Source organism: Herpailurus yagouaroundi, unplaced genomic scaffold (genome assembly GCF_014898765.1).
Source record: "Herpailurus yagouaroundi ecotype Mexico unplaced genomic scaffold, PumYag 267, whole genome shotgun sequence".
NCBI classification, from domain to species: Eukaryota; Metazoa; Chordata; class Mammalia; order Carnivora; family Felidae; genus Herpailurus; species Herpailurus yagouaroundi.
In genome coordinates, this window is record NW_024412484.1 from 299,906 (window position 1) to 313,687 (window position 13,782).

General features: G+C 63.6%; 1 protein-coding gene across 1 annotated transcript in view; it reads right to left on the bottom strand.

The window, feature by feature from the left end:
* SARDH (sarcosine dehydrogenase) overlaps positions 1-13,782 on the bottom strand; it is a 53,077-nt gene that overhangs the window by 11,568 nt on the left and 27,727 nt on the right. The window contains exons 12-13 of the mRNA XM_040461482.1: positions 10,681-10,828; positions 6,569-6,662 (exon numbers count right to left, since the gene is read on the bottom strand). Of these exons, the coding sequence (XP_040317416.1) occupies positions 6,569-6,662; positions 10,681-10,828 (242 nt within the window). The remainder of the gene's footprint in view (positions 1-6,568; positions 6,663-10,680; positions 10,829-13,782) is intronic.

Here is a 13,782-nt window from a genome sequence, read left to right on the forward strand (position 1 = left end):
GCTCATGGCAGTCTTACAAGTTTCCAGGCATTTGGTTGTGTAACAGCACCCCCAACACCCCATGCACATCCTCCCAACTCAGCCATCTCTTACATAAATGAGGATTCCCAGGGACCCTGGAGGCAGGGGGTGGGCAGAGATCAGAGCATGGGCGGCCCTCTGCAGGGGCCTGGCGTCCTGAACCCCCAGGAAAAGGGGAGAAAATGTTGGCGATAGGTTCAAGGATCTCCATTTTTCAACCTCCCTGGAGGCTCCCAAGACATCCTCGATTCTAATAATGATCTATCTGCAGGGGGGATGTGCAGTTTCCCCCAGCGGTCTGGTCCAGAAGGCTGGGTGTGCAGTGGGGGTGGTGGCTCTGGGGACGGTGATTATGGTAACGAAGATAGTGGTGATGGCAGGAGTTGGGGGGCATGGTGAAGGGGGTGGGGGTGTGGGAGAGGAGAGGATGCGCAAACCAATTTCCAAGAATAAGAATAAATAAAAGGTATGATGCTCAAATCACACGTCAAAAACTTGACCTTAAGGGCGCCTGGGTGGCTCAGTTAAGCGACTGAGCCGACTCTTCATTTCGGCTCAGGTCATGATCTCACGGTTCGTGAGTTCGAGCCCCACATCGGGCTCCGCACTGACAGTGTGGAGCCTGCTTGGGATTCTCTCTCTCCCTCTCTCTCTGCCCGCACCCTCCCCACCCCGCCATGTGCACGCTCTCTCTCAAAATCAATCAGTCAACAACAACAACAAAGTCAACAACAAGTCAACAACAAGTTGACCCTTTCTGAGGATCTGAAAAGCTCCACAGAAGCTGTCCGACCCTCGGGGTCCTTCTTCCAGGCCCCCGGAAGGCCGGATGTGCCACAGACCCTACTCCCTGCACTCCTTAGCGGAAAGCACACCTCGCCAGCCAGCCGCCCCTGGAACCGCAGATTTCAAGCCACCCTGGATAGTCCCCGAGCTGTCTACACCACAGAGCACAGTAGAGCGAGAACACCACTCATTGCCTGTAGAGAAAGGACAGAGCCCTACCCCAGGGGAGCTTCCAGAACCTCTGAAGCTCCTGCCCCGGACGCCATCCAGACGCGTCTTCACCTCACGCTTTCACGGCAAGAAGCCACCCGGTCCCCCAGGGGGTGCCTTCAACAGTGGCTGTGGCCACACGGTGGCTTTCTCCACCACACCCACGGGACCCGCCCCCCACCCCCCTGGCTTCCCAGAGCCACGGACGAATCTGGGCATGTTGTGCGAGGCGACTTCTTAGGCAGCCGCTAAAACCCCACTGTCAAATGAATACAGGCTCTGTGAAGCTACGGGCGGCTCTGTATGAAGGCCCGAGCCCCCGACTGTCCGCGTAACGCACGCAGGTGGGAGAACATTCCATCCCGAGCTAATTGAATCCCAACGCTGCCACGGCGAGCCCTTCACACCGTCAGGAGGAGAAATCCAATTTCCTTTTGACCTGAAATTAATTTTCAGGAGACAATCACTTTATCACTGTGCCTCGTGACGGGCCTCGTGACGAGCTTCCAGAGGGGGCCCCCCGTCCTCGGCCGAGGCGCCAGGAACACCACGTCTCCCCCGGTAACCACGCTGGGAGAGTGCTTCCCACTGGGACCCTCGCTGGCCTCGAGGCCAACATGTGAAGGCAAGGACATCTGGTCAGTTTCCTGCCAAGGAGACGCTTCCCTCCTCCCTGCCCTTCCTCTAGGAATGCGAGGCTCAGGGAAGCTGGGGGCCCGAGATCTTGGGGAGTTGTTGCAAAACCAGGACGCGGCTCAGCCAGGGTCGTCGACCCGTCTGTCGGCCGTGAGTGTGGGTCACGGCGGGCGGTGGCAGGGTCCCGCTCGCCGCCCCGGGCCCCGGCTGCGGTCGGGGCTCCGGCCCCCAGCATTCCGCACATTGTGACCAGGAGGCCTTGCCGGCTACACATTCCTCTTCTGCATCTGGTTGGCTGGAACCCAATTACCTCCCGTACAACTTGGCCCGGCCCACGCTCTGGCCCAGCACCTCTTCAGGCGGAGGGATATGGCGTCGGTACGTGCTGAAGCCGGGGCGAGATATTATTTGGGAGAATATGAAATCCCCCTGGATTCAGACAGAGTTCAGGCTGTCTGGACAGACTTGCAGGGCAGCCCAGAAAGGATTTTAGACACCGTCCAGGCTTCGTGCTACAGGTGGGGAAACCGGGGCCAGGAGAGGTGGTCCCAGAAGGCCGGCCGGGGCAAGACTAGAGGCTCCCAGCTCTGTTGAGCACTGGGGTGACTTTGTTCCCAAACCCTCGGGTTCTGTGCTGACCCAGCTCCCGCCCCTTCCCCCCCCCCCCACCCCCCCTGCCTGTGAGGCCACCACAGGGCCGAGGGCAGCTCAGGGCCCGCAGCCTGAGGCCCGGCCAGCGGCTGACTTCCCCACTCCCCTTCCTGGACAGTGAATGGGGAGGCCATTGCACCCTAGGCTTGGACCATCCTGGAACAGGGGGCCTGGGCCATTCTGAGGTCAGCAAACCCCGTCACATCACCGCTAAAGAACCTCAGCCTTTGCTCCGTGTGGCCCACGCCTCCATTGCCCCGGGGAGGGGATACCCGGAGGTGGGATTTCGGCGCGTCTGGGGCCCCAGCTGGGCACCAACCTACCCCACCCCCGTCGCACCCGTCGAATGTTCTTGCCCCGTTTCTGTCATGTCTAGGAGCGGGCCCACCAGGCCCCCTGGGGGACTCCCAGCTCCTAGGGCAGGATGGGGTCCTCCCAGTAGGCCACAGGGCAGGCTGCAGTGACCTCACCTCCAGGCTGTTTGACGTGACCTCCAGAGCAGCAGGGAGGAGGAGGGACCAGAAGAGGGCTGTGTGACACAGCCAGGCGCCAGGCAGACTCTGGGCTCTGCACTCGCCCAGCTGCCCAGCCCCCTAAAGGCCCCGCAGCATCCAAGGACACACACACACACACGAGTGACCCCGCAGGACATTAAATCCGTGTGTTTGGAGATTGGCCGCTCTTCCTAAGGAGTGAGGCAGCGTCCCCCCCACCCTGGGCGCTGGCTGTCACGTCCCTTGTAGGAGCCGCTATGTGCTTCTAGCCAGGCAGTGGAGAGAAAGAAGCCTGTGCTGGTCACCCCCAGGGTGTGTGCTCCTTTCGTCCTGCCAAGGGGGTCAGGGGGCCGTGGGATGAGGGACCCCTGTCCCGGGGACCCCTGTCCCGGGGCCGGGCCCTTCCCCAGCTGAGAGGCCCGAGTCACCTTGTGTTCCCTCGCTTGCCCTGCCACAACTCCATTCTCCCTCCTGGGAACCTGTTCCTGGGACCTTCCTCACTGCCATGTCAGCTGCCCGGGGAGTGACCAGGCCCTGTCTCCAATGCAGGCAGGGCTGTGCTGCCGAGTCCTTTCTGCCCCCACCCCCACCCCAGCTAGGCTGTGAGCCAGGCTGTGGAGGAGGGAGGGGCGCATCCCAGGGCCTCCGGGTCCGGCTTACGGCCCGGCACCAGTGAGGGGGTTGCTCCCAGCCAACAAGCCCGGAATTAATTCTAGAACCAGGTGGGGGGCGCAGGGGCTGGGTGGTAGAGGGCAGAGGTGCGGGGAGGAAGGTCAGCATCGGGACTAGATCCTGCGGTTTGGTCAGGACTCAGAGGAGAACCCGAATTGGCCAGTGTGAGCTGAGGATGCCAGCCTCTCGCAGGTGGGACCCGGCTTGGCAAGCTCTGAACTTTTGCGCCCCTCCCACCAGAGGCCTGGGACAGCGCGGGGCACGGCGAGGAGACAGAAGCTACCAAAGGACCCCACCATGGGATGACCCAGCGGGCCCGGACTGTGTACCTGGGACGCCTCTGGGTCTGGGTCTGGGTCTGGTTCTGGTTCTGAGGGACCTGCCGTAGGTCAACGATCAGAGTCATAAAAGGGCCACCGTCAAGGGGAGCTCATCCCCAGGCTATTCCCAAGCACGACGCTGCTCAAGGAGCCGAGAGTCGACCACAGGGGTTTTCAAAGTGGCTCCTGGAGGGAGCGGAAGGGACCGGAAAACTGTCACCACGGTCATCAGAGAAGAAAGCTGTGCACACACGCTGTCTTCTGTTTGAAACCTTACAGACGCAGGTCGGGTAAAGCAGATGCGATGTCAACCTGTTGACCTCGGCTCTGCCGGGGGCAGAGTCACAGGGACCTCCGTGTCCTTGCTCTCGGTTTACAAATGTCCCCAGTATTTACAGTGAGACGCGGTGCCCACCATCCCCTCAGCCGGACCCCGGCAGGCGGGCTCTGGGCTGGCACCTCGTGCGAGGCCCCTGCTCACGCACCAGCCACCCCCGGGCCAAGGGCGGAGGGAAGACACTCAGACAGGTCCAAGGTCACACTCAAAGGGGTCACGCTAGAAGGGAGCTCTGCCTCCAGGCCCCTCTCCTTCTTAACCACCACACCGAACGTTCGTTCATAAAGTAATAAAACACTTTTTGACAAAACCAGGAGGTCAGTTCCAGAGGAGACAGTGAGAAGCTGCCCCATCGGTGTCCTGTGCCTGGACCCGGGCACCCCATGACACGCTCACCTTGTGTCTGGCCTCTGTTACCCTAGGGAGGGGGGGGGGTCATCCCGGAGTCTGGCCCCGCTTCCCCTCGGCCCGAGACCTGACCCAGCCCGGCTCCCCAGCCCTGCTGGCCAAAGTGCAGCCAGACGGCCATGGGCCAGACCTAGGGAGGCAGCCAGGGCTGAGAAGGGCCGGCCCCCGGGGCGGGAGACGGCTGAAGTACACTGGCCAAGAACAAGCCCCAGGTGCCTCGTTGGAGCTGCCTGGGCTGGGAAGGGAAGTGCTCCCACCTGGTGCTCTCCCCCACTCCCCCACCCCAGCCACACGCGGGCCGAGCGGACACCAAGCCTCTCAACTCCCCTTCACACCTCCACGAGCCAGAACCCAATCCCAGACGGGGCTGGACGCTGCATGGACCCCATGGGGGCCCACAGCCCAGCTGCCGTCGAGGCCCGCTGGATGCCTGCCGGGGCCTGGGTCGAGCTGTGCCGCTTTCTCAAAGCACCCACCCTCTCTGGTCCTGGCAAGCGGCTCTGCACAAAGGAGGCAGGAAGCAAGCTAGACAGAGTAGACAGAGACCCCTCCCCCCCCAGCTTCCTGTCCCTCAGCTCCGCCTCCGGGGAGTGAAGGTCAGTGCTCCCCTGCTCTGCACACGCGCCTTTGTCCCCATCCTCTCTCTGGCGGCCTCCTCAGAACCCAGTGCTAACAGGACCCAGGTTGGGCCCCGAACTCCAGCCCCTCTGCAGGCCAGGATCCCACTCTTCCACGACCCGGACGAACATGGAGGCAGAGGGAAGGGAGAGGTGCACCCCCCGCCCGGCTGTCCATCCACCCCCAGCCCACCCCCCAGCCCCCGCCTGACGGCCCTGTCCGTTTCGTGGACGCGTATCTGTGTGCTTTAATGCTTCACTAGCTGAGGGCCGGGGGCGCTCTGCCCAACCTCTCTGAGCTCAGTTCCCTACATCATGAACTGCCGTAGGGCCTGGGCCAGCGCACCTGGCCGTGACCCTGAGCGCCACGCGGGATAATCCCAGACTAGCTGTTCTCCCTGGGCGATTCTGCCCCCTGGGGACACCGGGTCGCGTCTGGACACATTTGTGGTGGTCACTGCCGGGGGCGCTCCTGTCATCGAGTGGGTGGAGGCCAGGGGTGCCCCTCAGGCCAGCCTCTGGCCTCCCGAACGTCCACAGTGCTGAGGCTGAGGAGCCTCGGAATGGAACCTTTGGGTACTTGTGAGCGTTAAGTGGGACACGCGCACGCCATGTGCTCAGAACGGGGCCTGGTGCCCAGCAAGCCCCCGGCAAATAGTGGCCGAGGCTCCCTTTACTGCCTGCTCCTTCCCTTGGCCTCGGGGAGTCAGAACGGAGACCAGGATGCTTCATTTCCAACAAGGACGCTGAGGCGCCGGGAAGGGACTTGCTGGCCCAGAGCTGGACCCGGCCCTGGTCCCCCCTGCCCACCGCCCCCACCCGCTGTGGTCTCCAAAGAAACCTCCTGCCAGAGCCGGGTCCCATAGAGCCCCGACGCCGGCCGCAGTGCCGGGAGCCTCGGGTCCCGGGACTCGCACTTTCTAGAACTGGGGAGCAGCTCGAGAGGAGCACCCACACACATCCACAACGCTACGTGGGCGCGGGGTGGGGGGTGGAGAACGCCAGGGAAGGCCAAGTGCCTCCCCAAAGGCCACGGAGCCCAGCCACGGTAGCAAACCGCTCTGCTGTCCCTAGTCCTGTCGTTTCCAATGCGGTGGAGGAAGTACGTGCCACCCTGACCCGAGAGGACACGAGGCCCCGTGCCTCTGACGAGGGGACGCTGAGGGCGGCTGTGTGGGTGTCAAGGCTGTCTTTCCTGGTGGAAGCTTGGGGGTGAGCCCCCCAGCATGTGCGGGGCACTGGGCAGAGCACCAGTGAGGCCTGACTTGGACCCATCACCCCTCTGGAGTCCGAACAGCCTGTGGGCAGGACCATCTAAGTCCCCACGGCGAAGGGGGGCACAGAGGCTCCCAAGCCCGAGCCCCAGGCACCCTGCCGCCACCCACAACCCAGGAGAGGCCGCCCGTTGGTACCTACCAGGTGCCCGGAGGCTCTCACCAGCTTGTGGGTAGAGAAAGGAAAAGCCTCGTCGCTCAGGTCTGCGTCCAGCACCTCCTGGAGAATGGCCCGGCTGTGGGCAAGAACAAAGTCGGCTGGTCAGTCAACAAACTCTTGCTGAGCACTCGTGGGCGCGGGCTCTGGGCCAGGAAGGCACTGGGGACAGAGCAGCGAGCAGGACGAGTCCCCGTCGCCGTGGCTCAGATGGACAACAGACAGGTATTGGTAACAGCACACCAAGAGAAGCACCTGCCAAAAATCCAGTCCGCAAGAAAGCCCGTTCAGCGGGAACGATGATGGGCGGTGAGCCCAGCCTGGGTAGAGACCAGACTCACCCGAGCTCCTGGGGCACTGGCCTGACCATCTAACACCCCCAAGTGCCCCCCAAGTCCCAGGGCAGGAGCCTAGTTTGCGAGTCCCCTGAGGGCAGGGCTGCCCTTGTCACCTCCCGCACCCCAGCATCGGCACCCGGGAGTCCGGCTCTCGTGCTTGATGGGTTACCTGAGAGCTCGCTGGGCCCAAAGCTCTCACTACCCATGGAAACCTTCACTTCTTGGGCCCCTAGCCCCCTTGTCTCCGTTCACTCCTTCCTGCGCTCCTCGGCACTGCCACCCGGGTGCCCTGCCCCTGGTTAAGCCTTTGTCACCCTCCAGGTCTTGGCTTGGCTGCCACCTCCTCCAGGAAGCCCTCCCCGACTCCCTGAATCTGAGGCTCTGATACATCGGACAGGGCACCTCTCACATGGCTTGTCCTTGCTCCTGTCCCAACGTGCCCGGCACAGAGGGCACACGGTAAACGGAACTGAATGACAACAGCCTGGCTCTGCACCCCAGGGTGGGCTCCCCGTTGGCAGGAGACAGCTCCCCGTGGGGGTACCAGCGGGTGCTGGGGCTGCTGGGTACCGCTGCTCAGAATGCTTGCGGCCCACCCTAATTCCCACCCCCACGGTGCTGGAGCTGCCCACCCACACCGGCCCGAGATGCCTAGCACGCTGCAGGCTGCGAGTGCCTTATGTAACACACACCCCCGGCCCCCACGTGCTGCCAGCCCCCAGAGAGCCCACCTCCGGTCCTCGAGGAGCACGGCCCCTCCGTAGCTCTGGGGGGTGGCCGGCGTCTTCCCTGCCTGCTTCCCGGCAGGGGCGGGAGCCTGGAGCTGCCGCCTGGGCCAGGCCGAGGGTCTGTAGGGGGTCAGCAGAGCTCCGGGTAGCCCTGGGCACCAATCTACCTAACGTGGGCGGGGGCGCAGGAGGCTGTCCCTCCATGAGAGGGACAGCAGGTGACGCTGGAGGGCACGGGCCAGAGACGCAGGTTCAAGTCCCGGCTCCCCTGCTCACCCCTGGCCTCCCCCCCACCCCCGCCTCCCCATCCTCTGCAGGGGGTAGGGGGCAGTGATGCCACCTCCCAGGACCCCGGCGGGGAATCGGCGAGAAAGCACCTGCCGAGCATCTGGGCGTTGATGACCGTGATAGCGAGCACCCACTAGCCGCCTGTGGCCGCTTGGGTTTCAGTTCATGACGATGAAATATTCGGTCTCTCCAGACACCTTTCAGGGGCTCAATGGCCACCTACAGCTTAGCGGCTGCTGTACCGGGCCCACCCAATTGCGGAACGCTTCCAGAGAGTTCTACCGGACAGCTGGAAACTTAGCACCGCCCACGGTCCGGGTGCCGGGCTAAATTGCTTCCCACCTGACAATTCAGAAGGTCCAGCAACCCCCTCCCCCCACATGGTGGTGGTGCCAGTGAGACTGTTACTCTACAGGAATGTGGGGCTATTCTTGAAGGAGAAGACACATAGGAGCAGTAAGTAAAGAAATTTCCAGGGGGGGGGGGTGAGGTGGCCGTCACCACCACCCTCCTGGAGCGGCTTCTAATGAGGCAGAGGAGGCTGGCCTGTCCCCTGGGGGCGCTGCCTTGATCTGAGTGCCCGCACCCTCCCTCCCCTGCCCACCAGCCTCCCCCCGCAGTAGAAAAAGCTCACGCCCCACCGTGGGTGCTGTGGCAAGGGGGCAGAGGCTGCCGAGGGCCAGCCAGGACCCCCGGCCCCGTTGGGCCCACAGACGGGGAGCTGGCCGGCCCTGGGGAGACACGGAAACCACCCTCAACTCCACCGGAAGCCCCAAACATAATGCTCCGCTTTGGAGCTTCATCCCACTTGGCCCCACTGGCCACCTGGACGTGGCTCATCGCTCCCTCCTGGAAATCCCGGCTTCTCCGGCCTCCGAGGCTCCTCACACACCTGCTGGCCTCCTAGCCCGGCCCAGCATCAGAGACCCTGTGAAAGCCCAAGTCTGACCATGTCTCTGCTCTGCTCAGTCCCCCTCACTCACAGCCCCCTGGACCCGTAGGCTCTCGCCTCCTCTGCTCCCCCAGCACATCTCCAGCTGCCCTGCTCCAGCCGGCCTCCCTGTTTTCCTTCAGCCACACAGGCACATCCCAGCCACCGGGCCTTTGCACCTGCTGTGTCCTCTGCCTGGAACACCATCCGTCCAGAGAGCTCCAAAGCTCAATCCCTCATTTCTTCCAGGGCTTTGCCCAAACGTCCCCTTAGTGGATGTTGGTTTTCATGGGCAGCCTGAGGGCAAACGCTTGACAGATGCCGATCCATGTTAATGTATACGATGTTCTCAGGTTCCATTCATTCGTTCGCCAAGCACGTACCTGCCGTGTGCCCCTGAGCAACGCCCACACAGAACCAGCTACAACACAGCCTGGGAGGGGGGCCGGCCAGTCCAGGACCCAGCCGGGGAGCCTCAGGCTGGATCAGCTCCAAGGCCCCAGGGAAAATGACCCTGCGGCCGGTCTGAGCACGCCAGCCGGGGATCCCGGAGGGACTCCTGGCTGACAGGGACGTCACCTGGACACAGCGTGCTTTGTCAGAGCACGCAGCCTGGTGATATCTGGCTGCAGGCACATCCCCCCCTCCCCTCCCCCTCCCTCCCTCTGCCTCCAGCCCTTCCCATCATTTTCCAGGAACGCATCCTTCCTTGAACACAGGGGCCCCCAGAAGCAGGGGCCCTCCTCTCCCACTTCTCCTCTCCGGTCCGGCAGGGTCCACCACCCGCGAGGAGTCTCCCCACCACTGACGCGTGCCTGGGCTCCGGGGTCAGTGATGGAGCACCCACAGCAGGTGCGTCGCCACCAAGAGGGCGTGTAACTCCCCGGGAAGGGCAGTTGTGGGCACGCGGCTGTCTGAGAGTTCGGGGGGGGGGGGAGTCCGTGCCCACCCGCCCTGGCACTGGTGAGCTGCGCGACCCTGGGCAAACGTCTCCCCCTCTGTGTGCCTCTGTCTCCTCCCCCTCAGGGAATAAGAACAATTAGGACCGCCTCGAAGGGCTATTATCAGGATTTTCGGGAGACGCTGGCACAGGGTTTGGCAAATCACAGGTGCCCAGCTGGTGGCTGTTACCACGATTATCCTTCCCCACTGGTCCCCCACCCCCGAGTCCCTTCCCGGAGCCCTGCTCGAGAGACCTTTCCAAGCACGCGACTGCCCAGGTGCCCCTTTGCCTAGCCCCCACCCCCCCCACCACCGTGGCTCCCTGCACAGGCCAGTGTCTGAGGGTTTGCAGGCTCTGACTCCTCATGGGTGGGAGTGTAGCTCAGCAAATATTTACAGAACGGACACATGACCGACTCATCCACCCGGAGGTGTTCGGGGTGGGGGGCGCGGGCCTCTCGGTGTTCGGTATTATTCTCAGCCCCGGTGTCAGGTAGAACCCCGGCCCGGCCGTGCCCACTTGGACGTGGCATCAGCAACTGCTAGACCGTCAGTGACCCGGAGACCCCCCCACCCCCACCCCGCCGACACACACAGGCCCTTCTGTGACCCCTGAACCCTCAGGCGCAGATTCCTGTCCGGCTGGGTCTGGCGCTCCCACTGAGGGCTCGTCTGTATTCCGGGGCTTTGAAGGTGAGTTATCTGGCGTGGCGTCTCTGGGTTCACGAGAGCCTTTAGCTACCCGGAACGTCCCATTCTGGACCAGCAGGACCAGCGGCTGCTTCTGCCCACGGGTGCCAGCTGGAGGGACCCGGGTGTGGGTCCCAGGGGTTGGGCACCCGGCTGCTTGGCTCCCGGTCCCGTCCTCACCTGGCCGGGCCCTGGATGCTGATCAGACCCAGGTCCTCGGAGCTGTCGATGAGCTGGCACCGGAACTTCTGATCCTGCAGCACCGTGCTGATGTGAGACCAGTTGTGCTGGGCCACGGCCCCGCCCACGGCCAGGTAGTAGCCGTCCCCTGGAAGAGAGGCGGCGAGGACTAGCCAGAGGAAGCACCTGCTCTTTCCCAGAAAGTGAAAAACACAAGCCAGAGGGCAGTGACCCTCCCCAGGGGCACCGGCTGCTCTCCGGGGGCAGGGAGTGGGGGCCGGGGTGGGGGACCCCTGGGGGCTGCACACGCCAAGGGAGCACTGTTCTGGGAGAGTCTGAGGCTTTCACCCACTTCTCAAAGGCCTCCTGACCAGGAGAGGGGGACAGCTCCCACCCGGTCGAGGCCCGAGGCTCCGTGTGTCATCAGTGCTGGGCAGCCTTGGACAGATCTCTTCCTCTCTGGCTCTGCTCTCACTCCGTATGCCCCTGGCCCCCCGGTCTCTGGATCCTCCTTTGGCCATATCAGGACTTGCTGGGGCCAGGTACCGGGCCAGGCTTTGCCAGTAATACTCCCTTGATTTCCCCCATCCCCACAGGAGGCTGATTCTCATCACCACCCCAGGGTTTCACAAAAGGAGACTGAGGTTCAGAGAGGTCACGTGGTAGAAAATCAGACTCTGTCCAGCTCTGAGTCATGGCCTGGGCCACACTGCCACCCAGGTTTGGGTGAACGGAGGGCAGCCCGCCTCGGCCCAGCGTCCGGGGAGAGTCACTGCCCTGGGGAGCTGGGACAGCTGTGTGGCCTTGGACCCATCACACAGCCTCCCTGAGCCCCTGTGCTCTCATCTGTCATGGAGAGTCTATGTAACTCCTCTGCAGGGGTACTGTGAGAACCAGCCACTGCCTGTGCCTGGGGTGGGCGGGCTCCCACCGGTCATTTGCCCATGATCTCTGGAGGAACCGGAGGGGGTTGGGGGGGGTGGGGAGGGAGGCGGGAGGCCTCCTTCTTCTCAGCTTTCCCTGGACCTTCCCTCGCATCCCCCCCCCTCTCCTTCCTTATTAATTCTCACAGGGCTCCCCCACCCCAGAGCAGAGGTCCCCAGGCGATCCTTGACCCCTCAGCCGCTTCTCTGTCTGTACGGTGGGAATATGGGACTGGAAATGCCCTCACAGGCCAGGTTCGCACAGCTGCTGTGGGCAGGGCCCCAGGGAGGGGCGCAGAAGGGTCTAGAAGGCCTCCTCCCGTCGGGGTCCCCTGGCAGCCGCCTCTGTCAGCCTGGGCATCACTGCCGCGGGCTGGGCGTAGTGTGTGGGCATGGGTGGAGATGGGCAGGGGGCTCCCTGCTGCAGAACCCTCCTGGGTGCCTCCCGCTGGTGCGTCCCCGCCCGGCCCCCCCCCCCCCCCCCCACCCAGCAGCTGTGGTAATAGACGCAGCCACCCACCGTGATCGAAAAGCAGTCCCTCCTCACTCTACCCTTCCTTGGCAGAGGAGGGCCTGGCTGGTGGCAGAGGGCTCAGGGTAAAGGGCACCAGGCTCTCTCCGTCTCCAGGAGCAGCTGCTGGGCTGCCTCCTCCCACCCTTGTCCAGGCGACCCCTGGGACGTTCCCCACCTTGTCACCCCACATGCTGTGTGCTCCCCTAGGTCCCACGCAGAGGCCTTAGCCTCCGGGAAGCCCTTCCTGAATATACCAGGGCAAGTGGCCAGTGGCCCCGCCGTCTCCTCCACCCACCCCCACATCCCGAAGCAGCCTCCAAGCCCCTCCTCTCAGCGCCCGGGGCAGCAGCACCTCTGGGCTGGATGGCCGGACCTATCCCCTCCTGGCCCCAGCCTCCAATCCCACCCCCAGTCCTGCTCACCACATCTCGATCGCCCTTGCTCCCACGGCCCTCAGGAGGGTCCAAAAGCGCCCCCCCCCCCACCGCCCGTCAGAGCCTGCCGCCCACAAGGCACGTGGCTCTGATGCACTTGGCTCTGCTCTCGGGCAGGGGTCCGTCCTCACCCAGGCCCTCCACTCACCACTGCCTCGCCAGGCCTGAGCCCCTCCTCCTCACCTTCCGGGACCCAGCTCAAACATCCCCTCCTCTGGGAAGCCCGCTCACCCACTCCACCCTGCAGAGCACTGACACGACCTCACCGCAGCGGCCTGCCCCCTTGCCCATGCCTGGGGACCAGGGCCGTCCCACGTCCACAACCTCCCTACAGCCAGGACCGTACCCTGCACCCACCTTTGGATCCTTTGGGCCATGGGGCTGGGGAAAACAGGCTATCCCCCAAATCCCTGTGGGGATACTCTGCAGGGATACTACCCCTCCCCACCCCGGAGGATACCGTCTGGGAATCACATAGGCCTTGGCATCAGACCGGCCTGGCCAAGAGGTGGCTCTGTGGCTCGATGCCCTCACTTCTTACTTCTCTGGGCCTCCATTTTCTCATCTCTAAGATGGGCTGAACCACACCTGCCCCCATAGGACCGTTAACAGCATCCACTGGGTTAAAACGTCTACCAGAGCACTGGTCAGGTATGATCAAGTCTCCTTTCTTCCTCTTTCGTCTTAAACCGATGAGCACAAAGGGAGACGGAAGCCAAAAAGACAAGTCGGCCCCCAAAAGGGCCCTCCCGGCCCCTGGGCCGGGGACTTTTACAGGCCGCGTCCTCCGCGTAGCCCCAGGGGTCCGAAGCCACCCAAGGCCCCTCCTCAAGGGACGGGGGTTACGGGGGCCGCCTGGTGCCAGGGCAGCTGCCGGGCCCGGCGTTCTCCGGACAGCTGTCCTCATCAAAGACCCAAAGTGCCGGGTCCTGAGGCCGCAGCTCCAGGCCCAGCCTGCAAGTGGCCGTGGCAGAGAGGGCGGTCAGTGGGCAGAGTCCAGGGGCTCGGGCTCCAGCCGGGGAGCTGGGGGCTGCGGGGTTGATCTTGTACCTTCCTGTATCGTCAGCACGTCTCCTACAAGCGCGTCTTCCTTTTGGGATGGAGAAGACGGTTCAAGATCACGTTTGGCATCGACAGCTGCTTTGCACACAGCCTCGCTCGCGTGCAAATCACCACATCCTCTTGCCGTCGTGGTGACCTGACGCAACGGGTATAATTAACCCGCGTCTAA